This window comes from Elaeis guineensis, chromosome 10, assembly GCF_000442705.2.
Source record: "Elaeis guineensis isolate ETL-2024a chromosome 10, EG11, whole genome shotgun sequence".
In the NCBI taxonomy this organism is placed as follows: domain Eukaryota; kingdom Viridiplantae; phylum Streptophyta; class Magnoliopsida; order Arecales; family Arecaceae; genus Elaeis; species Elaeis guineensis.
In genome coordinates this window covers 19,499,219-19,524,835 of record NC_026002.2, presented here as the reverse complement: position 1 = coordinate 19,524,835, position 25,617 = coordinate 19,499,219, and the positions used below count along the sequence as shown (strand labels likewise).

The 25,617-nt window shown below is 36.2% G+C and overlaps 1 protein-coding gene across 3 annotated transcripts; it reads right to left on the bottom strand.

Moving 5' to 3' along the window:
* Positions 1-1,285: 1,285 nt before the first annotated feature.
* On the bottom strand, positions 1,286-20,942 carry LOC105052818 (crossover junction endonuclease EME1). Of its 3 annotated transcripts, XM_010933752.4 has the most exons (12): positions 20,526-20,941; positions 17,998-18,282; positions 17,806-17,882; positions 13,939-14,118; positions 13,694-13,847; positions 13,501-13,610; positions 11,601-11,776; positions 10,407-10,470; positions 10,190-10,308; positions 3,281-3,370; positions 1,847-1,961; positions 1,286-1,774 (listed from the first exon to the last, which is right to left on the bottom strand). In XM_010933752.4, the coding sequence occupies exons 1-12, from the start codon at positions 20,872-20,874 to the stop codon at positions 1,601-1,603; spliced, it is 1,893 nt and encodes a 630-aa protein (XP_010932054.3). In that variant the 5' UTR covers positions 20,875-20,941; the 3' UTR covers positions 1,286-1,600. The 3 variants fall into 3 exon arrangements, 2 of the variants coding, with proteins under 2 accessions (XP_010932054.3, XP_029122780.1); XR_012134776.1 differs by lacking the exons at positions 1,286-1,774; positions 1,847-1,961 and adding an exon at positions 9,586-9,706 and having other exon boundaries at positions 20,526-20,942; XM_029266947.2 differs by lacking the exons at positions 1,286-1,774; positions 1,847-1,961; positions 3,281-3,370 and adding an exon at positions 7,588-7,976 and having other exon boundaries at positions 20,526-20,942.
* Positions 20,943-25,617: the final 4,675 nt, after the last annotated feature.

Sequence of the window (25,617 nt, the reverse complement as noted above, 5' to 3'; positions counted from 1 at the left end):
ATGAACTTACTTATAAATTCCTATATCTTCATTATATTTCATGCGGCAATGTTCTATCCTATTTTCATTCTTTGGTGATCTTACAATTGATGTATGCTTTTTAATCAAAATTTGCTACTACTTTAATTTGCGTGCACGCATACTTTGATATGGACTTATAAATTCCTATATCTTCGATATATTTCATGCGACCAAGTTCTATCCTATTTTAATACTTTGGTGATCTTACAATTGATATAAGAAAAATCTGACATATGTTAGTCGAGCTTAGCACAAATACACTATACATGGAAAGTCGTTCGATTTAAGCCGTAGCAAAGATTGAAAAAGGCCAATTTCCTTAGTTTTGGCATTGTTTGTGAACCAATAGTAAGATCCTGTCATAAATGACGAAAAATCTAGCCTACTATTTATGCTAGGGTAAAGGTGAAAGTTTACTACCTTAATGGCTACCGCAGTTTGCCTTATATTTGACAGTTTAATTTTCACATGCTCAAAAAGTTCATGAACAGTGAAATGTGCAGTTCGTTAAATCCCTAGCACTAGATCCTAGTTGACGTTTCCTTGTACTTTTACAATTATTGTCAGTAAAAGTTGAATTTTTCTTCTTTTTATTATTCTTCTAAATCTGTCAATCAAGGTTGTCGTTAGGAACGCTATCAAGTATCCACAATTATAACAAGCCAGCAAGAAGCTCAAACTTTTAAGACTTCAAGTTTAAAATTACTTTTATCTATAAAACAATTGTTAATTTACTGAACACACCCAGCACATGATACCCTATGACGGCAATCACTTTCTTGGATTAAAATAAAATATTTAGTTTTACTCCATAAAGTCTTAATTCTGAAAACAGTTAAAAGGTTAATAGAGATCATTATTATGATCATAATATGTATGATAATCATTATGTACATTCAACTAAACATGTTCATGGCATTGACATTTCTGAGGTAGGCAAAAATTATTATCTGTATGCACACACCAAAGCAAAAATCTGGTCAATTCAATTTAGATCCCCCCCACTTTACAGCCCAGTATGAGCAGCAAAACTGTCATTCATAAATAGAAATACATAATCACAACATAAATAATCATGCCTCGTAGGCAGGCAGAAAAGCAGATAACAATTAATATGTCAATAAGTAAGATGATCCTAACAAAAGGATTAATATCACCTTACTGACGGATTTTCAATATTAGTACCTGTTGAAACCTCTCACACCTCTCACATGGGGAAAAAACCAGTATGCTTACAAAGACCTGGCAAAGGAACAATTGTCACTTGCCATGTATCGTGCAGCTCACCATCAGATATGAGCCCAATTATATTTGATATAAAATTTGGTGCAGTAAAGATGCTGTGCACCATATTCTCTTACAGTCAAATATCAGTCAACAAATACATTCTTCTAGTAACAGACAGTATAAAACATCCAATCATAGTTGTGGGGGTTTCTTCAGATCAAAATGGAAATATGAATTAATTAAATAACTCATACCACAACGTTCTGTCCAAGCAACAACATGAATGAACATCTATGACTAAATATTCTAATGGTGGCAAGAGCTATTCGTTTTGTATGTCATTCATAGACAGTTAGCAGCCAAAATAATCAGCTCCTTCCTCAACATCTTCAGTTTTGATGCCTCCACTTTGTGCCATAAGTATTCTATACACTCTCTTAGAACAGATCTCACCTAACCTCCTGTCTTCATTGCCTAAAAGCCCTTCAACCATCAAATCTTTAAGAAGAAATTCTTTCTCATGCACCTGTTACAGCCAAAAAAAGAGTTCAGCATATTTCCGGTGTAATGCCATTTCTTGTCTTCAGATGACACTTACCGATTTATTTGGATCCATGTATACATTCAAAAGAGATCTCATAGTTGGATATTTTTTCCAAATGGCAATTGCATATCTGGGCTGCACTTTAGGAATGGATATTAGTGCCTTCAACCTGCATAAGTAGCAGCAGAAAAATGAGCATCATCCTTTATGCTCAGCATTTGGTCAGCAACAAAGAAAATCTAAATTGATTTACTAGTGCATCAAAATGAAGAAACAGTGAGCTGAAATAGGACTTATAAAAACAAAATTAAATTGCAAACAAAATTAATCAACCCTCAAGCGTTCATTAACTATATTAACCTAATGTCCATCCTTGAACCGTTAATAGCAGCCTATTGCATATTAAGAGTTCCCCCCCGGTAAGCACACCAACCAAAAAGGTGTTTGAAGAAGGTTGACGGTCAAAGTACATAACAAAATAAGAGTCTAGCTGAAATAATTTAGGCACTCAAAAAGATTAGAAACATTATTTGTCCTCGGATATTCAGTCATGTACATTCATATACATAGACAGGAGACATTTTATAAGTGTACATGTATGGTCTATGGATTCGAGTTACTATGATCCTAGAGTTTCAAAAACACAACATAGCCATGTACATTGAAAATGAACACCATTTATCATGAACAAAAACAGGCCAAATTGACCAAAACTGAAATCAAATGTTAAAGGTTTATAACCTGTACACTTAGTGATCAGAAATGGATAGTTGTCAATATAGAATAAAAAATTTAAGCTATTTGCGATTCAGAAATGCATGAGATGAGTAAGTCTTGAGGGCTTAAGGGGCAATACTAATTTCAAACTCTCGATATGGCCTTCACAAGTTAAAGCACGTGCCACAGAAACAGGCTGAAACCAATATTAGAGGACTAACTTTTTATCTATAAGCATTTTACAATGCTGATCATGTTCTATAGAGTACATTCTCAAATTGTATGACTTATAATGCATTTTCATACACCAGCAATGAGTAACATTTAACTCAATGCATATGCTGAAGAAATATACATGCACACAGAGGAAAAATTTAGATCCCACCTATGTATAAAGGAGTTAGCCTATGCAGTTTACCCAAATGAATGGATCTAAAATTTTGAAATACCTCAAAGTTTAGTGTAAATTTAAGATGCTTGATGATAGCTGAATTGGTGGAATCATTCCCTCCCTTTTCTCTGAAAAAAGGAGGCTAGCTAATGGTACACCAGACAATGATGATCATCAGGTAATGAGCAATCTTCATACTTAACCAGTCAGTTTGACAAACAAGCACCCCCACACCCTCTGTGTTCACATCCATTAAAAGTTTAATGTACAGACCAACTTTACAAAGTTTGCCCTCTTCAGATGTTGCTAAAGCAACAAACAACTAGAACTAGTTATTACTATCAAAAGTTGATTATTCAGATACTAGATGTTTGACTCACCAGATATTTTTCTTAACAAGATTTTTGTCGATGAAATCCTTAGGAATGATGGACCCATTTGCATTTACGGAAAGCCATGTCAATTTCCTCCTGCAAGTATTGCACAAACCATCAGGACACAGGTATAATTTAATAAAACAATGTCAAATTGAAAGATTTTCACTTAAAACATGTTCTCCTTCTCCTTCTCCAATCATGTTTGTTGGTAAGTCTTTTTTTTCTTTTTTTGAACTGCATGTTTTTTGGTAAGTCATTTACCTAATGCAATAGATATGTTTAGATTTCATTCACCAGCAATAATATGTCTCTATTTTCCTTAAGATACTAAACTAAAGAGTCAAAATTCCTGCCTAGTGTTCAAAAGATGCATAATATGAATACCCAGTAATTACAAGCAGTGCAAATGCCAAAAAGAATCGATGGTCCCATTTCCAAATCAATACAAGATTTGGAAATGATATGTTGCAATCTAAGTTTTTATTCTGTATCTTATAGAATCACGGTGTATCTTTCAATAATATTGAATATCCTTCCACACTAAATCATGCCAAGAATCGACATTGAAATAAGCCAGACACATGTCCCAGTTCCCCTCTCTTCTAATTGGGTGCACAGATGCCCCTTAGAAATCCCCCCTCTCGTGTCCTCTAGACGACCCTACTCTCGGCAACCCCTTACGGGCTGCCATGTCCCCGCAGCCCCATCCACCCCAACTCTCTCTCTCTCTCTCTCTCACACACACACACCCCCCCCCCCCTCTCTCACTCACTCATCTCTCTGTCTCTTGTCTCGGCTGGGAACTAAGGGTAGCTTTTTTGAAGAAGAAGAGGATCAACGTAAGCTCCTTTCCCCTTACCAAGTTTATGTTTTGGGCTTCTTAGTAACTGGTCCCTGAAGGATTTAATGGAGGCCCTAGCTTCTGAAATCTTTGGGGTCCTATTAGTAGTAACAGGTTATAGGAGATGAAGGTTTTGGGTGCATATGCTTGTGATCACAAGGCAGACAAATTCTACTTTTATGCATTCAAAAATTCAAAACTTGAGTTTTTCTGAGAAATTTGATTTGAGATTTTAGAGTTAGTTATGAATTTATAAACCTTTGATCCTGCAAAATTTGAAGAATTTTCAAGACCATTTGATTGATCAAATAAATTGTTAAACTTACCTGTTATGCAGAGGCAGACAGAATGGAACACTAATTTCATAGTTTTGACTGAAACCTTACTTGGATCTAGTATTTTGACATGACTTCTTCGATGACGTAGTTATGATATTTTGTTTTGAATCCAGAAAATATCGTCTTAATTCAATGAGGAACAGTATGAAATCTTGAGATGTTTTTGGCTGCTCACTGAACAAAGCAGGTTATGAACCCTAATTTAGGGTCTATTGTTAGACTGCTTAGACACAAATTTAGGTCGTGAAATTTTGCACGTAGGAAGTGGACTTAGTTATCAAGTGATAAATTTTATGATTTTTCATTTGATACAGACACTATTGGCATAGGTCTGGAAATTGGGAAATTATAGGTTTTGGGTGGAGGGTGGTAACCAGAAAAATAGTATTTAAACCCATAGTTACCTTGTTTCATGTTGAGTTTGAGGTGATCAAGGAGTTGGTGCTCGTGTTTGGTTAGGTGCGTGGGGTAAGTTTCCTTCATGCATGCTCACTTTTATTGTAAATTCTTTAATACTTAAGTTTGTATGTGTCATAAGAACCATGGTATGTACATTTTTTTCTAATGGAAATGTTTCATATATTTATTGTTGGACTAGTTATTGAGAATGACAGTGAATATTCATAACTGGATATTAATATCTTAAATTATGAATTCTACCTATGTAATTTTGAAACTTGGTCATGATCCTATTGGGATGTGGAAACGAACTTTTGGTTACTCGAGCATATAGCATGTGCACACGTTCTATCAATACCTAGTCACAGGTATAAGCATGAACTACCGATGCCTAGTCATGGGACATAAGCATGACCAGGGCATAGTTAACAAGTTAAAGTCATTATATCTATATTATGAACTGAAATTTGTATTATGGAATATTGGAAACTTGTATTGGTTTTAGATTATATGTTCTTTTATTCAATTTGCAAGTGAACTGTATGTCTTAATACTTCTTTGGATATTTCTATGAAAATTATTTCACACTTATTTTTTATTCTAAATTCAATGGTGGAAGCATGTGTTAGATACTTGCTAGGTTGTTGAGCCCATTATCTTTATTTTTCCCTTATTTTAAAGATGCTAAGGCTTAGAGGCTAGCAAGGTAATGATTTTTCGTGCATGATTAGAGGCGAGGCTTGTATTTTTTTTCAATGTGGATTGGACCCTTTCCTTTCTGTTTGTTTATGAACTAAATTTTGTAACAAGTAAAACCTTGTTAATAATACTAGCTATTTTCTTTTAAGATTTGGTATTGTTACTACTTAATTATTTTCTTAGGCACTTGTGGGTATTTGGACTTTTGCATGATGGAAGGCTTAACTTTTGGATTTTCTGGTTAAGTATTTAAATTATATTTGAGGATATTAGTTTATTTGAGGATATTGGCTGCTCTGATGTTACCCACATCCCGTTCATTTATTTGGAGGACAATTGAATATGTTGCTTCTGCTGTTGATAATATACAGGACAAAGTTCGCTGTACTGGTATCGAACGGCGTGCCGGTGCCGGATCGGTATGGTACGGTACCGTACCGTACCGACATATGGTATGCCTAGGCGTACCGGTCCGGTACCGGTACATAATATTTTTTCAATTTTTAAATTTTTTTTTTGAATTTTTGAAGTTAATAATTGATAAATACAACCTCAATATGGCATTATATTGCATATTATTGACATATTTGGGTTCAATTTGAAGTTAGGTTGCGGTACAAAGACTCTTGATCCAAAATTTCAAATATATATTTATTTACATTATATTTCAACTGTCATCTTAAAACTAAAGAAAAAATATATAAAATACGCATTAAAATGTATCTAAATATTTAAGTACAAAGCGCAATAACTGATATACGAACCTTAAGATGTACTCTGTATTTAATTTCTTGTCGAGTGTCTGTGACGCTCGTAGATGTCTGGATCATCAACATAGTCTGAAGGGATATCAGTCCAACCCTCTAGCCAAGCTGCACCGTACTCTCGAATATTCATCATCCCATAAGGCATCCTCTCTTGATTGTAAGACATCTCAGACCTCTCGCTAAAATTCTGACTCTGAGAAGTATCCTTGAGATAATGGTACGGTTGTGGAGGAGTCCATCCAAATATGCCAGTAGCAAAATCTGATCCGTAAGATACTCCAGGCTGCATAGGGTAGTAACCACTAGAAGATGATGCCTCGGATGCACCATATGCATATGGATCATAAGGTGGCTGTGGATAATAGGATCCACAATGCGAGGATGATCCAAATACATCCATGGACCCTACTCTACGTGCAAGATTGTCCGCAGTATATATATATAATTAAAATATATGCAAATATAACAAAACACGATAGTTTAATAATAATTAAAATAATAATATATAATTTTAAAATAATTTTAATAATTATTTAAAAACTTATAAATTCAAAATAAATATGTTATATGCTTCAAATAATATTTTTAAATTAACTAAAATATAACACTATTTTTATATATTTTTTTATTTTATAATTAAATTTTTTAATTTATATAATTAAAAAAATAATTTTTTAATTTCAAATTTTTTAAAAAAAAATTGAGATTAGATTAAGTAGCTTGAATCATTCTAAACATGATTTTCAAATTCTGATTTTTTTCTCTTAAATTTATTTTTTTTTAATTTTTAAATGAATAAATATATAAAAATATTTAAAAAAATATATAATTAATAAAAATTAACAATTTTGATGTCATCGTGTAGATCTTCCAAAGATCTATCACATATAATTAAATCATACCAAAATCATAAGATTTTGACATGATTTTCTCTTATTTTCATTTTACCTCATTTTTATCCTATTTCTAACAATAAAAACAAAAAAAAAATATTTACTAACAAAATAACAGATTATCTTACCTCCGACCAAAGATCAGTCTCTTCTCAAATCACTCCTCCAATTTTACGAAATTTTGCCTTCTTTTCTTATTTTTTGGAGGTCTCAACGATTAAGTTGCCCACGATCATGGGTAATTTCTGAGAACTCTCAAAGAACACCGAAGGCCTGGTGCTTATTAAAGCACCAGGCCCTCCCCCAATGTGAAGTGGGCCACGTCTATTTCTCTCCTCCCTCTCCCCAACCACGTGAAAAGGCCCCCACCTTCCCCCCTCCCCCATGTGAAATGGTCCCTTGGGCGGTACGGTTCGGTTCACCCCGAACCGATGGCGAACCGAGCTATACCATCCGGTTCCGGACGGTATGGACCCGAACCGGACGGTTCGGGGTCGTTTTCCGAAAAACAGGCCCGAACCGGACCGGTCCGGCTCGATATGCCCCGTACCGAGCGGTTCGACCCGGTACAGCAAACCCTGATACAGGATGTTAAGACCTTGCATATTTTGTGAAGTTAAGCTTTTGGAAATGCAGCCATGTCACATGCCTAGCTCGTGTGGCTAGGGTTGGGGCATGAAAAATACATTATGGCAAAGTCTGCATGTTCTGTCAGCCTGTGACCAGGATGGACCTAGTATATGGCACTTTAATCCTTGCTTCCTGCAATGATAAAAAGACATGAGGTTGAGAACTAGAAGATTCTTCTGACCCTATTCTTAATCACTCTTTTACTAGCAATTTCATATAGCTGGTAGTATGACGCACTCTAAAATCTGAGCAGCAAAACTATAACCTTAATGATTTACTCACTATGTGCTTCCTAAATTCAACATAGAACTGGCTTTATTAATTCTCTTTAAATTTGTGCATAGAGAAATAAGCTCCATTGCAGCATCTTTTTCTTGAAAAACTAGTGAAATCTTAAATTCTCTCAGTGACTAGTTAATCATTCACTCTTACCATTAAGGATGCTTGGTCAACTTAGTTTTGTTAAGTTATTCACAAACTGTGTCACCCAATGAAAAGAATCTGACATCACAATCAGAATACTGGCAAAAGATGATGGGCCAGAATCACAGTGACAGATTCACTCTTACAGAGTTCAGCTCCACCATGACAAGAAAAAATCGTAGAAATCAAAAAAAAGATGAAATCCAACCATAAAATATGATGAATGGAAGTGCAAAAATCAAATGCTTGTTAGTTGGATTGATACAAATTTACACTATCTAATTCAAGTCATAAATATTACAGGTGCTAATACCATTTTGATATACCTGAGATACCACATCCAATTCATCAAGGCACAATCCATGCAACTTAAAGCACAGAGCAGCTAAAAAGACAAGCCCACCATGCAAAGAATAACCCGAAAAGCTTGAGTCTTTTGCACCACTGCCAGTGATCAGTACAAAATCATTCTCACAGCCCTTGGTGATGATTAGAAGCTGTACATTCATGGATCTCAAACCCTTCTATTTCTTCATTTTCTTCGTTTTGACCTCTTGTACTAAAGGTCAATTAAGTCTTTGGCTATCATGATTTGAGGGAGCCCTCACTGTCCAACATATCATATGGAGGTAATCAAGGCCATAGTCTTCGATCTTAGAACCAAAGAACGAGGCCGACAGTTTTCGCATTTCCAAATTTTCCACCAATTTTTTGTGCAAGGACCCTCTATTTTTCAGCAAGGTCATGATGGTGGAACCATAAAACCTTAATCCTAATGCTTCATATCTATAGGAGCAAGAACCACAATACAATGACATGCAACTATCATGACTATGATGATAGAAAAAGAGGAGTAGCAAAAACATGTCCTTGGTCATCTGTACAATAACATGCAATTTCCTCTACTAAGACTCAAGGATGAATAGTTAGAGAAAACACCAAAAAAATAGGAAATGCAAGTAAGCTTTGCTTTTACATTGTTATGGAGGCAAAAAAATCTAATGTTAATTTGTTACAGCAGATATGGCTTATGGTTCTATCCAAGGTTCGCAACCCTGTACAATACCATGCTGGTACAATATCAGTACGCCAAGTATGAGGGTCAATTCGGCATACTGAGACTTGGTATGGGGGTGTACCAAGTCTCAATTTGGTACCTGTACTGTATGGTACGACTAGTAGGGGTGATATGCACCGATATGGAGAACTTTGGTCCTACCAAAACATGATTGGTTTTTTTCATATTGATGCATAAAATTTAATGTAATTTAAATTGTCATGCAATTGCCTAAAGAACAATATTTGAACTCTTGGGTACCTTTTGGGTATTTTTTTGTTGACATATGTAGAAACAGCAGCAAGGTTGCTGGTTCTTATTGCAGTGAATTCTTCACTAGCACCAACCATAAACCTTCAATGTTAAGAAAAGACTTGGCCACCTAACAACAATCTACAAATTGTTATGCTATCATATTTTAAAAGCCTTCCGGTACCTTCAAATATACAAAGTTATCCATGTAGGCAAATCATAGCAATAGCAACTTTAAAAATTTAGATATTCATGTAGTTGAAATAACACTATTCTTACTGAGTATTGCAATATGGATCGGATATCTTCTTCTTCACATATAGAGAAAGTTACAGTAGAAATTGTGGCCAATAATTACCAATCCTATCAAGTGACGAACATAAGTTTAACTTTTCACACATGTTAAGAAAATGATAAATAGGTTTCAAGGAAAAGCATAATAGAAGCAAGACCATTATATCAACTTAAAAGGCTGTAGACTAGATCAACAATCCTTAATTTGCTTTTCACTAGTATCAAGATGCCTCATAATAATTTTTAGTATAAAAAAAAGCACATGCACTTCAAGAATGAAGACTAGGTTCAAAAATGTCAGGTGGTCAAACTAACTCACCTAAATTGGCAATTGGCAAGGCCAGATGTCAAACCGACAACATGTTCAGCTAGTTCAGCTTCATCTATGCATTGCCTTGAGTGCACTCTAGTATAATGAGTTGTCAATTTTGCCAGAATCTACAAAAGACCAAATATTAGATATCTATCATATAACTTACTAATGCAGTGTACATTGTAAGCAATTCAGGAGGCAAGATTTCCATCAAGAAACAAACCTCCTCAACTGGTGGACGTTTCCAACAACTAACATTTGATGGATTCTTGTACTGACTTTGTTCACTAAAAAATGATAACAACTTGTGTTCAAATGACTATAGCACTCAGACTAAGATCAGGGAAATAAATGCAATAACACTGTGTAGAACTTAGAATGACGATAAAAGAAAATTGACATATATGCAGTTCAGAAAATGGATATCTTTAAAAAAAAATTAAAGATATAGATAATTCTTAGATTCAATCTTGCAGCTCGTAGAAACAACCAAAACCAATATGAAGCAGAATATCACAAATGCAATAACTTTCTTACTTCAAAAATCTGAATCATACAGGCACAGGTGACTCTGTAGCTAGGTATGCCAAAGGAAGAATATTCTATGAAGCATCAGATACTCATGAGTTAAACTTTCTAAGAATTTCAATAGAAAGTCATTCCATTCCATGACTTAAACTTGCATCTGAAGGAGATTAAAGGTGAGTTACTGAAACTACTAAAATGTCGTTAAAGTAAACCCATCTTAAATTCCTGCAAAATGCACCTGGATGAATTCTGGAGTCAATGAAGAATTGCTTCAATGGGGCTTAGGTGGCTCGCAAATAAAAACACTAGAAAATTGAAATATCAAAAGAAAAGAAACCCAAGAAAATCAATATTTTATGTATCCGCATGTGTATGTGCATGCGTATGCATGAATGCATCTTTGCATGCATGCAGGCATATACATGTGTGTGCACATATCTGAGTGTGTGTTTAAATATCTATGATGAGTATCTTACCTATTACTTTAAGTCTTTAACATTATGTGAACCACTTTGTTCATCAGGGATTTACTCTAAATTGACAACTTGATATTATGCCTTGGCACTCCTTTAAATTTATGCAATCCAAAGTTGTTGCGACAACCAAGACAAACAAAGAAACAGATGCACGAGAGAGAGAGAGAGAGAGAGAGAGAGAGAGCATGCTAATAAAATTCCACATGTACAAGAAAAAATGACAACTTGTACAACATTCTGATTTAAACTACATCAAAGAAGCAGACTGATCTAACTAATGGAGATATGTTACACCATGCAACAAATGAAATAAAAATGTTGAGCATATATAAATGCCAATACAAGGTCAAAAATCATAAACTGAGAAAATAGAAAGAACAAAATTATAGACGAGTGAACCAAGAAGCACTAACCACTTATTGATGTAACTCATTAATTTGTTTGTGAGGTAACAAATTGTGAATGATGGATAGCGACTTCGTACTCTGTGGACGTGATCGATAAGGGACTCACTAATTACAAGATCACAAAATTCCTCTGCTTGATATACAAATATTATGTAAGGCACTTCCAATTGCGCTGATGAGAGCTGCACTTAATAGTCAGTGCCAAATAAGTTAAAAAAGGACAGTGTGAAACAATTGGCTTCTAAGTCAGGAAAAATTAAAAAAAGAAATTGGAAGAAGAATGTAAAGTGTCCCATACCTACTCGAGATAATACTTGTAGGACATAACAACAGTAGTAACAACAGTAAGAAAAAAGAGGATTCATTTTCGATGTTAAATAATGAATAACACTCTTTGTTTCAGGATAAAGCATATATACAGATGTGATGTCAAAGCAATGAAACAAGCAAACATCAAACTAACTGAATAAAATAAATGATTAGTGCAATATAAGCTGCTGCTTAATCTGCAAACACAATGATAATGCAATAAAAGCAGGCTGGAGTACAAAAGCATCTAAATCTACTTGATATTGCTTGCCAAGTTTATTGTAAGAAAAAGGAAAAAGAAAGGAAAATATAGTTAAATGTAACATATAACTTGATCAAATTTCATTTCACATAATTGTATTATCAATGCTGCTATACTTCAAATTCATCAAAAAAGGAGGAAATCATGGTAGAAGAAAGTATAACCAGATATCATACAAGCAGCAATTTAAGATACATACTAAGCCAAACATCAGCGACTCCCACTCCATACCAAACCCGTCCACTTGTATCAACTCAAGTCACAACCAAGCCAGTCTTTCCTGGCTTACCAATATATGTAACAATATCAACTCTCTTTTTTTTAAAAAAAATTTCAGTTCCCAGATGATAAAACAGATTCTCAAAGAAACCTATAGCCAACTAAGGAACTTACAACAGAAGAAAGTATTACCAGATATAATGTAAACAAAAGTAGCACACATCAAACCAAGCACTGGCCAGGATGGCTTCATAATAGTTCAGCAGGCTTGCATTAATACTGATAATATCCAATTTAGTATTTCACCATGAACCAAAGTTTGACTAATTCATGGGCAAAGCGAGTGTTTAGTTGTGTATGCTGGTCAAAAGAACCAATGAAGGGGTGGTATCGGCCATTTTGACCTGGTATGCATTGGTACAAACTGCCCCAAACTAATCAAAGTCATTTGAGTGCTATAAGACTCATTCAAGCATATCATTTGAATTTTAAAGTACATATAAAGATTTATATTAAAATGACATCTTCACCAGCACTTAAATTCCTCTTTGCAATCTAGTCTCGAAAGTGAGAGAGAAAGCAAAGGAGAAGAATAGGGAGATATGGTAATAAAGTTCACTTGAAAATGCATTAGCTTTTCCATACCACCAAGAAGATATTTTACCTGTTTAAGCATGTGTAACACAATAATCAGGAAAAAAAAAATGTCTGTGAAATTGATGATACAAGCATAGTTGACCAAAGGACATCTTAAAAAAAGTCACTCATCTTTCTTGCAATTTTTTTTATTTTTCCTGATACTTCTCCAGTTTCTTCTGTTTTTGTTATTTTCAGCTAAGTTCTAAATACAGGATGCCCAAAATTGGTTCATAGAGTACTGACCCATGTACCAGCAAGTATTAGTACAGGTAACACAAACCAGCCATGAATGATGCAGCAGGCAGAACTGCATATGAATTTATGGGTTTCTACACATGTACAGATGTGCAAATAAAGAACATGTAACAGGAAAAAAATAATGGATTCTGCAGCACAATGGAATCCATTTAGCAGCTGGAAGATGAAATAAAACAAGGTAGCACACATATAACTTAGTAAGCTATCAAGATCAAGTACCTGAGCAATTTGGTCAGGCATGTTCATTTTCCACATAATTGACCTTTCGATTGGATTAGAAGTTATACGAAAAGAAAGGCCTTTTTCCGCCAACCTGGTGAGAAGATGTCCTGAAGTACACCAAGATAACTAACTTGATGAAACTCATGCAAACATTTAGAGAGGTATCTGATAATTAAAGGATTTGCTGTACCTCCAACTAACCCATTTTCAACAACTTTAGTATCAATCTCAGCTACAATAGATTTTAGTGCATATTTCCCCCTTTCCCATTTCTGCTTTTCCTTCACCAATTTTCTCATCTCTGCTGCTTCAGCTTTCAAAGCTTCTTTCTGTAATTTATCTTGCTGTACAACAAAATCTGCAGTCACTTACCTTGAGCTATGTGATTCATATTCAAAATTCCATAGTTCAGCAACAATACTTAGTCAGCCTCACCTGCCTCTTTCTTTTTCGTTCTTCAACTAAACGAGCTTTTTCTTCTTTCAGTTGCTTCTTTCTCACAGCTGGTTCATTCTTATTATCTTTATCAGCACCAACTGCTGCATGATTTCCTTTCCACTTTGCAGTACTATCTAGTTGCCCCAACAAGTTGTGCTCCTCCTCACAGCTTGCAGCCTGCCATGGAGACTCAAGATTCCATGTTGCTTTATTATGTATTATAATTAGGATGTGCTTCCATATGGAAGAAAAAATTATTAACAATAATATTTAAAATAATTGATCTAGTCAAACCGAGATTCATTATCAACATGTGCAAGTCATAGTCAAGATCCACTAAATGCAAAGGAATTAAGGCATCTTTAAGAAGCAGCCAAGTTACACAACCATGACCCACCAAGGTCATTGCCAATGAACTCAGAAATAAGGTGCCCTATTGACACTTAGAGAGAAGCTGATATCATTTAATTTGCCGATGAACCCACTTCCTAAGCAATTCCAAGCTTCTTCAAGAGTTCTTAAATTATCCGCTTCCCTGGACCTGCAACCGCACCCACTCCTGATTTCAGATGGCCTAAGGGTTTAACTTAAAGTAACATCTGATTACTTGAATCTTCCTATGGGCTAACTAGCTAGATACCATTTAACGTTGCTTGTTTGTTCTCAACTTGATTCCTCACCTTTTTTGCAAGATTTCTATGGTTCTTTTCTACTAATGAAATACTCACCTTTTGATATATCTCAGTCAAATTTACATGGTTGACAAAAAAGAAGAAAATTCAAACACCTCCATCATTTTGTTTAATGGCTAATATATGCTGTCAAATAGTTTTTAACACATAATATCATCAGATATTTGTTCATGGTGATGCATCTATGTCATAAGGGAAAACAAACCAAAATTATCTATCAACTTAAGAATCCAAGGTAGAAAGCTCTTGAAACCCAAAATTCTGGAGATTTTATAATACTTTCAGCCACTTCTGCCATGTCAGTCTTGTCCTCTAGCATGCAACTCAGCTGATCTTAAACCCTCAGAACCAATACATACGCACATGCAATGTTATGCATGTTTGTGTGCTTGTGCATGCATGCGCGTATAGCACAACCCACAGCAATCGAGTAACTAACTTACCAGAATTTTATGCAAGCAATAGTCTGCTTCATAAGCCTTGGTCATAAGGAGCATTTTCTGACTATGAGTGCTGCAACAGATAAAGATACATTAACAATTTTCCCTTCAAATGATATATTGAGTGGATTTGTGACTTCCTCATGATCTTGAATGAAATACTGGCACGAAAACATAATCTTTATGAAGACCAACAAGAAAGGATCTCAATATGCTCAAAGATTTGTATTTGTGGTGGGATGCTTGATTGCAGATAAGTATGAGACCCCCAAAAACCCATTGAAGTCATCAACCATACTGCAGGCCTGAATAACCTAATAAATCTAAAATATCTGCAATGGCCACAAAGCAACCTGATCAAGTTGGCCTGGTGAGTCTGGGTCTAAAATCATGACCTGAAACCCAATCCAATGAATTCAGATCTGGGTTAGGTTGGGCCTAGGTTCAGATCCAATACAAGGAAAAAGGAAAGTATACAATCATTCTAATAAGAAATGGATAAAACTAATAAGACAAGAAAACTAAAAAAAAATGGTGTTGGCACAAAAAGCTACCAAATTCACCAGGTTGCACTTCAAATGTAATTGATTTTTCAACTTATGAATGATAATCTTTATCTAAATACTCAACCTAAAAACACAAATTTGAAACAGGGTGAGTGACCAAGGTGTTAGTGTTTTCAAAGTCATGAGTTAGTGGGTTGAGTCGATCCTGGCTACGTTGGGACAGGTCATCTAATGTATGACCCATTTTAGACCTAAGTTAATGCAGGGTATGTCAAACTAGCTGGTAGGAAAATATTGACTCAGAACCAACCTGGTTTTTGAAATATTCCATTTTTCAGACCTCGACCCAAACTGCTGGTCTAAATAACTGAGCCAGGTTGGGCCTAAATGGATTTGTCATGTGTTGACCTGACTATTTGGATCAACTTCATAGACATGCTTTTCTTTACCTAATGCTGACCCTCCACTCTTTCTAGAGCGACCTAGGATTGGCTTTGGCAGTGCTAAAGTGTTAATGCCAGCCCTTGACCAAACCGTTATAGAACGACAAATCATCCATCAAAATCCAAAAAAATTGAACTATGACTGTTCATGAAAGACATCAGCTCTCAAATGCAAAGATTTCGATGGTTGCTCAGCCAGATTCTTAACACCATGCTGAATTTGTTGATTAGAACTCACAGCCAGCTTTCTAGGTTCACTATGGTTCCTTGGCTCCTCCTAGCCTCCTTTCTCACAAACCGTTCTTCCAACAGGATCCCACATCTAGAATGTTAAATTCAATTTCGATGGCTTTGTAAGGCAGGGATCATCCAATACAAGCTTCATTATTTGTAACAAACGCAGTCATATTATGGTTCGTTGAAACTGTGCTGCTAACAACTCTGTTCTGAACTCATCATTTATTTGGTTTGAGGAGGACTCTGCCATGATCAGTTCTTGGATACTCACCAGAAACACCATGAGCTACCAACAATTACTTCTTGACTTGCAGCAGGTGTACAAAGCAGGGGTCCCAGCTTGTGTCTCCCACAATAGTAGGGAGGGTAACCAACAAAGTGGCTGGGTAGTCTAGGTTCCAATGATTGAAGCAAACCTACAATCCGGATCCCCACTTCCCTCAATGCCTCCTGACCCTGGCAAAGGATGATGCCTTGTATTTTTGTTCGTTCTACTTAGGGTGCTTAATTTCTAGCCAAGGCAAACTAGCATCAACCATCTGTCTTAGCGACCAGTTACTAATCGGACAAATCTAGAAAGAGGAACTTGACATGTAACCTAGTTCTGATCAGTTGATTGATACCTTATTGAACATGCATTTAAACTTTGAAGTTTATGTACCCTAGGAGAATCAAATAGAACAGTATTCTCAAGCCAGAGTAAATAAACTCACAACCAAAATGTTCCTTGTTATATTAAAGGACTCAGCTTAGTAAACTCAATCTAAATGAATGGAAAGAAAAATTATGTGATCAACACCTCCAATGACCTCATCTCATCAATCAACATCATAATTATAAGAAATGAAGGTTACAGGGACCAGTGAACACTAACCATAAAGGTCAATTAGTAACTGAATCTGACATTGGGTGTGTGAATTGGAATCAATTGATAATCCTACCTAAACTCCTTACAACAAATATAATCGATATTTGATGACCAAAATGTCTGATCGGGCATCAACTCACACATACTTAATCGAACAATACAGAAATACATAAATTTCAACATACCAAGCATATGTTTAATCAATGCATTGATTTAGGAAACAGCAGAAGTTAATGCAATGAAAAGTGAGATAAGCCGCTAATGATATTATTAAAAAAGAGAATCTACTCATGCAGCATTTATGGAAACATTTAATAGTAGGAATTAGATGGTAGCATTCATTAAGACCTTCATACTGCCTTTTACAGAACTAGTGTTTCACATTAATGTCTAAGTCTAGCAAAAAGAGAGAAGAAAAACTTCTTATCACTGGCCAAAATTCAAATACTCAACAATGAACCGAAATGCATTTAATCTCCTGAATAGTTAAACTCCCAATCATGCGAACTAGTTTTCCGGGAGAGGGTTTTCAGGGAGAGGAGTAATGCTAGGAGAAGTTATCATTCACCTAAGTAGTAAAATGGCATAATTATAGCCATCAGTGATATCATTACTTATTTACTTTTCTTCAATACACAGCTTATACATTCAAAGGGGACAAAATTAACATAAAATTACCAGTACAGTAAAATCTTCTGCGAAGGTATGACCATGTTGAGGGCTGTCTCCAAGAATCTGTATCAAGTTAGTGGCACCTGAAAATTTACAGACCATCGCTGAACCAAATAACCACCAAGAGACACGACTGAACTACCATTTGCTTTCATCTCAAAACATGTTCCAGAAAGCTCTAATTTCTAGATTACATACCTCTGATACCATCAAATGAACCACGGTTAGTATTTCCAGAAATAAGTTCATCATTTGTATCATTTCTGCCTGAAACAGCTTCATTTATTGTCGAACACAATCTCGAATGGTCTTTTTCAGAGCCTGTAGCTACTGGACTTTCCACCACAAGGAAGTTAGAGTTTATCTCAGAGTGCTCTGGCACGTCGCAAGCTGCAGTCATGGTTCTTAAAGTTTTTGGACTTCCCTCATGGGCATTGCCTTCTGACTCATTGTCTGACTCCAAACATATTAAGCCAGCAATTCCTGTCAAACATAGTGATAAACAGTGACTATGCAAATCAAACATGGTGATCATCTTTAGATAGGACGGGACAGGGATACCAAACAAAACATAAAGGGGAACAAGTCTTGTCACCATATGATAATTGATTTAAAACCTGATGGCAGGGGATGCTTCACAAACATATAGGCCTGCTTCTTCACACTTTATAATGCAGTCAGAAGGGGCAAACAAACAATTTTTTAAGTCTCACTACAGGACCTGTGCTGGTAATGTAGACTCACGAGTCAAGTCGATACAGAATATCCCAATACTGATGCATGGTATGCTGTTGGAGTCAGCATAACAGTTGTACCATGTGTCAGTATGCACATGGTTGGCATTGTACGCCCATATTGGGGGTGTCATTACACCCCATACCACATAGATAAGGTATGCCCCCAACCAACCAGTACAGGTCAGTACTTAAAACCATGCCAACAACAATGATCCCCAAAACCAGTAAGCATAAGGCTTAGTAAGGATTAATTAGAAAGGAACCAGTGACTTAGTCAATGCCAGTTTTAATCAACAAAGCCTAAAAGCATGACATATTTAGGTATTCAAGATATGACCAGGCAAAATTAAAAAATAAATAAATAAAAGTTGATAGCCATCAGCTTTGGAAGTGAAATGAGAAGCGACAACCATCACTATGCTGTAGGGTGCACATTTTGATTTTTTTTTTTTTTGAAAAAAAGAAAAAAAGAATAACTACCATGCAGGAGGAAAACATAATGAAAAATAGTATCATTACAATCGCAAGATGGGTCATCAAGGAAATAGGAACAGCATCTTACGCCATTAGGGGGGGGCCAGGATCAAGGTTGTCAATATATAGTTTCTAGGCACCTCCACCTCTGATGCAAAACAAAACATGCCATAATTCTGATAGCACTTTTAGAATTTTAATAATTTACTAGTACATTTATGTCAAAGAAAGAAAATATTGTAAACATAAGAAGAAGCATATGCATATTGATTTTAAGAATAATGTATTGCATTGTCTGCAGAGCCAAACCAAATTACAAAATAGCAATCTAATGACATTATTTCTTTTAAAACTGATACATGATCACTGAGATATTTCTTTGAAAGAAATTCCATTTCAGCAGATAACAGTAAAGCAGAGGGGTTAAGATAACAAGTTTTGGAAGTATTTGAAAAAGCATTATAACATGGCTATCCTCATGGATGTTAAATTTAAATAAACATCAAATTTTCAGTTAATATAGTCCTGACTTAGCCAGCTAGCTTTGCACCCCAATGATGCAAACATAACGTTTGACACCATACTAAATGGGGGAGAACAAAGAAAAGAAACATAAATGAGAGCTGGCCAATGCAGAAAGACCCTCTACCAAAACCCTGCACATATCCACATGAGTTACCCCTTAATGCAAATGCTGACCAAAATATATGCATTGTCTAAAAAATTTCAGGTATCATGGTCTTTCCATCAGAACTTCATAAATCAAGCCACACTACTAATTACTAAATGATTACATATACTTGTAAGTTTAGGCAACCTCAACATCCTCACTGAAGGAAACCATCTGCCATGAAAATCCTGCTACAAGAACAGCTCATGACAATCGAACGAGTAAAGAACACATCACGATTCTGGGGTGGAAATCTCAATGTCCTTAAAAACGAAAAAAAAAGGAAGAAAGAAAAACATTCTGTAATTATCATGACACTCTAAGAATTTGGACTTGCCCTGGTTGGCCTATTGCTAAGCGCCCCTAGCATTTTGCAGAGCAGGACTGTCTAAGAAACCATAAGCGTGCACAGACATGCAAAGCTTGAATGAAATTTTTCTAAAAATTTGGTATCATTCTGAACACCCATCTGGTCATGCTCCAACTTAGATGACTTCTCTACTCATATTTTCTAACCCCAACCTTTCTTGGAGGACATGATCTTGGGTAGAAATCAACTCTACATCTGAATCCCATCAGTGAAACAAAGATTTAAAAAGGAAAATGAAAAATCAAAATTTTAGATATATTCAATTTCGCCCAAATACTGAAATCTTACTCCAAGAAGTATCCACGGAGCATAAACCCTCAGAACAAACAAAAAATCGCTACAGGAAAAGAAGAAGAAGATGGGCCCGAATACAAGAAAGAATAGTTCTTGCGAGTAAAAGGTCCAAGATGTGCTCGTTTTCACATTTGATTCAAACAAGCATCGAGAAGAGAGAAAAGCAGGTCCATGGACTAACCGGAGAATTTCCGGGACGAACCGCTTGCTGTATTGGAGCGAGCAAGGGTACACCGGACAATGGAGGCATCGGAGTCGAAGGCGTGATCGGCCGGGAGAGGGGTTTCGGCCACGAAAGAGGGCGTGGGGTCCCGACTGGGCTTCCGAGGGGTGGGGTCGTCGTCGATCACAAGAAGGGGCGGAGGCGCTCCTCCTCCGACTCCACGGCCAGCAGCGTCGCTGCCATGGTCCAATTCTAGCCTCTTCTTGAGAGGAGGAAGTGAGGGAGAGAAGGTGGCCGCGTCGTCGTCGAGGTCATCGTCATCGGATGGGATCTCGACGGCGAAGGGCGCCGGGCAGTGGCGGTCCATCCAATCCGACGCTCTGGAACTTCAAGGGGAGTCGGAAATAGGAGGGAAGGATATTGGAAGGGAAAGAGGTAGGGTGGGGGGCGTCGTTTTAACTTTTCCTCGAAGGCGGTAAGACACCGGTGGGTGTGCATACACACTCACGTGCCATCCATGTCACCGAAGCGCATGCACTAAATAAAACAAATCATTGTTAAAAAATATCAGCACAGAAACATAAATTTATCCAAACTCACGATTACATTACGCAGAAACCTAACAATCCAGCGCCACTGGAGATTGAATGTTTTAACGTAATTTAGGCCGCATGGCAAATGATGGCCAATATAGTCCTCGGACAGGGTCGGATGAATCCAATTCAACGCATGCTAGTCCAACCATGTCCAATAGATTTCACGACCAATCAATGCTAGAAGAGACTACACGTGTGGATGATTGACGCTGTTTCAATCCTAAGCATCATGTGAGTAATTCTATTGAGAGAACGAATCCCAAGCATGTGGATTGTCATAAAAAATTCTAAAAATTGACTATAGTTTGAAATGAAGCACAGATGATATGATTGTTTCTAGGTTGTTGTCTTGCAATTAGCAAGTAATTAGGAAAAAAAAAAAAAATCTTGTGATAGAAGTCATCGACATCCTATATCTGCATGAAGTGGCCGAAGAATCTCAGCCTAGCTAGAATGTGGCCAAGGCAATGATGTAATTCTTGAATCAGATCCCAAAAAGTTGGCCCTTATAAAAGAACAATTCAATGAGGTCTCGAGAAAGAAATTGGCCACATGGTTACTTAGGCAAATGAGAATTAGATATTTCGAGCTACGGAAAGGAATACATTTAAAATTACAGATGCTCTTTTGTGGGGAAACGAGATCAGGAGGCTAGCACTTTTTATACCAAGAAAGCACAGGCCAAATAATTTTTTATGTCAAGGATGAAGAAATTGATTATCCTATTAGACTATAACAAGGTCTACAGGATGAAAGACCATTAAGGATAGGTTGAATAAAGCGTAGATGATTTAGTTGTTAACTGAATTCGCTGGACATCCGACAATGACTTGAATCTATCAATTTTTAAATAGTCCTGTCTGTATCAATATGATAGGATATATAAATATCCTAGAAATTATAAAATCCATATTTTTCAATTCATTGGTAATAGAAAACAGTCAACTATAGACCATATTGCTTGATGGTGAATTTAGTGGAGATGATATTAGAAAACTGAGATTGTTTTTCCAGTTCACTCGCTAAGACTGCATTCCAATGATACATCGCTTGGCAATGGAATTCTGTTAGTATAAAGTAAGAATCGAAAGATCAGTTCGACGCCTAATTTTATAGAAGTTAGTCGGTCTATCTTTAACTAAATTATATTGAAGATTTCTTGCTTGATTCAAGAATTTTTTGGGCATGGATGCCAGCTGCTTTTGTTTGAAAACAAATTTGTGAAAATTGCACAAGCTAGTCTAAATTATAAATTAAAAAAGAAATTTGATGGAGCTGAATTTAGAGATTCGCCCTAATTTGTAGATTAGCACGACTAGGGTAGGGATCATGAAAATGAAATTGATGAAGGCAGCATCAACCATTGTATGACTGGGGAATAAATTTTTTTTATTAAATTTGGTTCAACTCCTCCTGTTAACTATAACATGATCCTTATATTGTGTACGTATTTTTAGATGCATCAGGGTCAGCCAAGAAGCTATTAGGGAATGTAATTGAAGAAGGCGAAAATGTATCAAAAATTGGGTAGGCTCGGGCCCAAGATTGAGTGCACAAGGTGACGAGAGTTCAATTAATCTAGAACGATGAATGTGGATTCAAATCATGACTTAATAGAGTAGTCTTAGAAAAACCTAACATAAATTTAACAAAATATTTGCAATGTCTATATGGAAACATACATTTAGATGGTTGAACAGTCAATCATGTATTGATCAATAACGGGTTTGTAATTAACATTTTACTAGTTTTTATCTTTTAAAAATTAAATGAAATATAGAAAAATTTGGTGTCACGAAGTTGATCATCAGCAATTCTGCTAGAGAATTAACAAGTGCTAGAGGCATCCTTCCAATGGAAGTGATCATGAGAACCAAGATACGTCGGATGACCTTCTTCTTGGTAGGCCTGAAGGCTCGCTATAATGCCTTATTAGGCAAATATTAGATTTGCTCCAACTTGTGCGCACCATCTTCAATTCGTCAGTTTCTATCTTTCAGGTGGGTAATGACATGGAGATTGTGTAGACCATCGTAGGCCATTTCTATCATATACTAGCATAGTCCAATCTAGATTCTGTAATGATGGTGTAAAGTTGATCACTTTGTTTCTTGACAAAATGAATAAAGAATCATGATTTAATTATCCTGCATGTTCTATACTTTATGGAATTGATCATGGTTGTTATATTAAAGGCCATATTATATAGCTATAAGATAATTAATATGCAAAAATAATGCTGACTTGAATCTTCTTGGGCCAATGGGGCTCTAAATTTGAGAAACTAAGTGGTTGATTTCATTTTGAAGAAATTTAATGTATACAATATAGAAAGAAAACTAGTTCAAAATGAATTAGTTTCAAATACCGGCAATATGTTCAAGGTAGAAGACTTTAAATCAATCAATTTATGAGGCATACTTGATATTGATTCAACCAAGTTAGAAGATTTGAAAATGGAATCCCAAGATCCTCTAACTATAGTGAATCTTGGAACTAAAGAGGGTCCTAAGATTACATATATTAATAGCCAGTTAATGAATTTTAAAATACAATGAGTGAACTACTACATAAATATAAAGATTGTTTTGCTTGAGATTATAATGTAATGCCTGGGTTACACTAAAAAGTGGTTGAGCATAGATTGCCAAACAAACTAGGAGAAATATGTGCTGTGGGATCAAGATCACGGCTTGCGGCTGTCCTTTTGGATTCTTGGCTTGTCGGTCTTCTACTGCATCATTAGCTAGTGATGTAGATTGGTGAATCTTTATTTTTGGTGCACAATTTTAGCTCCAGTCTCTTCTCATATACCACAAAAGGTTCAAGGAGATGGAGATGGGGATGGCTTAGGTTTCGAGGAGTACATGAGTAGTTGAGTACTGACATCAACACCCTCAATTATTCAATTATGATGAGTCCTATAAGGTTGGGTTGGGTTAGGGTTTTACTTCATCCAGACCAATACTTAGGTTTTGGGTCTCATTTTTGCTCCATACCTAATTCGTTAAATGATCATGTAAAAATCCATGTTTGTGTGGTAAAAAAGCATATTGGTTCTAGCCAGATGGCCGTAGGATCCAATTACCCATTGGGTGTTAAATATTATATTTTTAAAGAGTTAATCAAGCTAAAATAATCTATTCTTTGAGAAGTTTATCAATGAAACATCTAATATACAGTAAGGAAATTGAAAAATGAGTGCCAAGCACTTGCTAGTTTACTATGATAATAATTGACCAAAAATTAGAAAGGCACATTTTACTAAAAATTAAGTATAAGTATCCAAAAATATTCTAACATATCATCTCCTTTTATGCCCCTAAGTTCCAGAACAAAATTTCATATATTAATAGTTTAGAAATAAAAATATTATATATATATAATATATATATATATTATATATATATATATATATATATATATATATACACAGCCCAGCTAAATTATCAAGCTGACATGACCTGCAGCTCTCCCAAGCTACAGATGATCGTATACATTCGAGTCCTCTGGGATTCGACTATCCAAGCTTCCCCCACAAACTCTTATGCCACGATCCCGGTCTTGCATCCTTGATATGCCTTTCCATCCCTAGTCATATCGCTTGACAATATTCATGGCCTGCTCGCCCATCACTGTGCATTACCATGATCTTGGGGATACATGACCGCACCACCCAATATCTTCGGTCCACAGCCTACTCACACATTGAGCACTGCCATGATATCGGCATCCAAGTCTGCCCCATCAAGTAAATATCTTCGACCGGATGATAAATACATCAAGCCGTCCTCTCCTTGGCATGACCCTCTTGGCTGATCCTTGGCCCAGCTCCAAGGCACATATACGGATCGATATATCATAAGCCTACCTTGTTCTCCACGACCGACCGGTTCCTGTGGATCCTTGTGAGACATCACCTTGCGACACTCACAAGACTTGCCTGTGTAGCGAGAAGACACCTTCAGCCAAATATCTGCCTCTAGTACCTCGGCTTACCAATGCCTTCACCTTGAGAGCAGTTCCATTAAGCCAAATGTCTGCCTCTAGTACCTCGGCTTACCAACACCTTCACCCTGAGAGCAGTTTCACTAAGCCAAATATCTACCTCTAGTACCTCGGCTTACCAACGCCTTCACCCAGAGAGCAGTTCTATTATGTTTGATTGATATCTCATACCATTCAAGTGCTTCCGCTCCATAATCATCCACACAAGAAATGGCTCTTTCCAATGTTCCCATACCTTGTGCAACTGAGTCCCGTGACTTTCCAAGTTCTCATCTCAGCTTGCACTTTTAAAAATTAGTGCTACATCATTCCCTGCACTATAGATACACCCAAGTACCTCAGTTTATTTGCCCAGCTCTGCCTCTTTGAAAATAGATATACAAAATTTCATATATTAATAGTTTAGAAATAGAAATGTTATATATATATATATAGGTAGATTTGGGTAGGATTGATTAGATTTAGGCTTAGATTCGATCAGATCAAAATGAGACAACAAGGGTTCT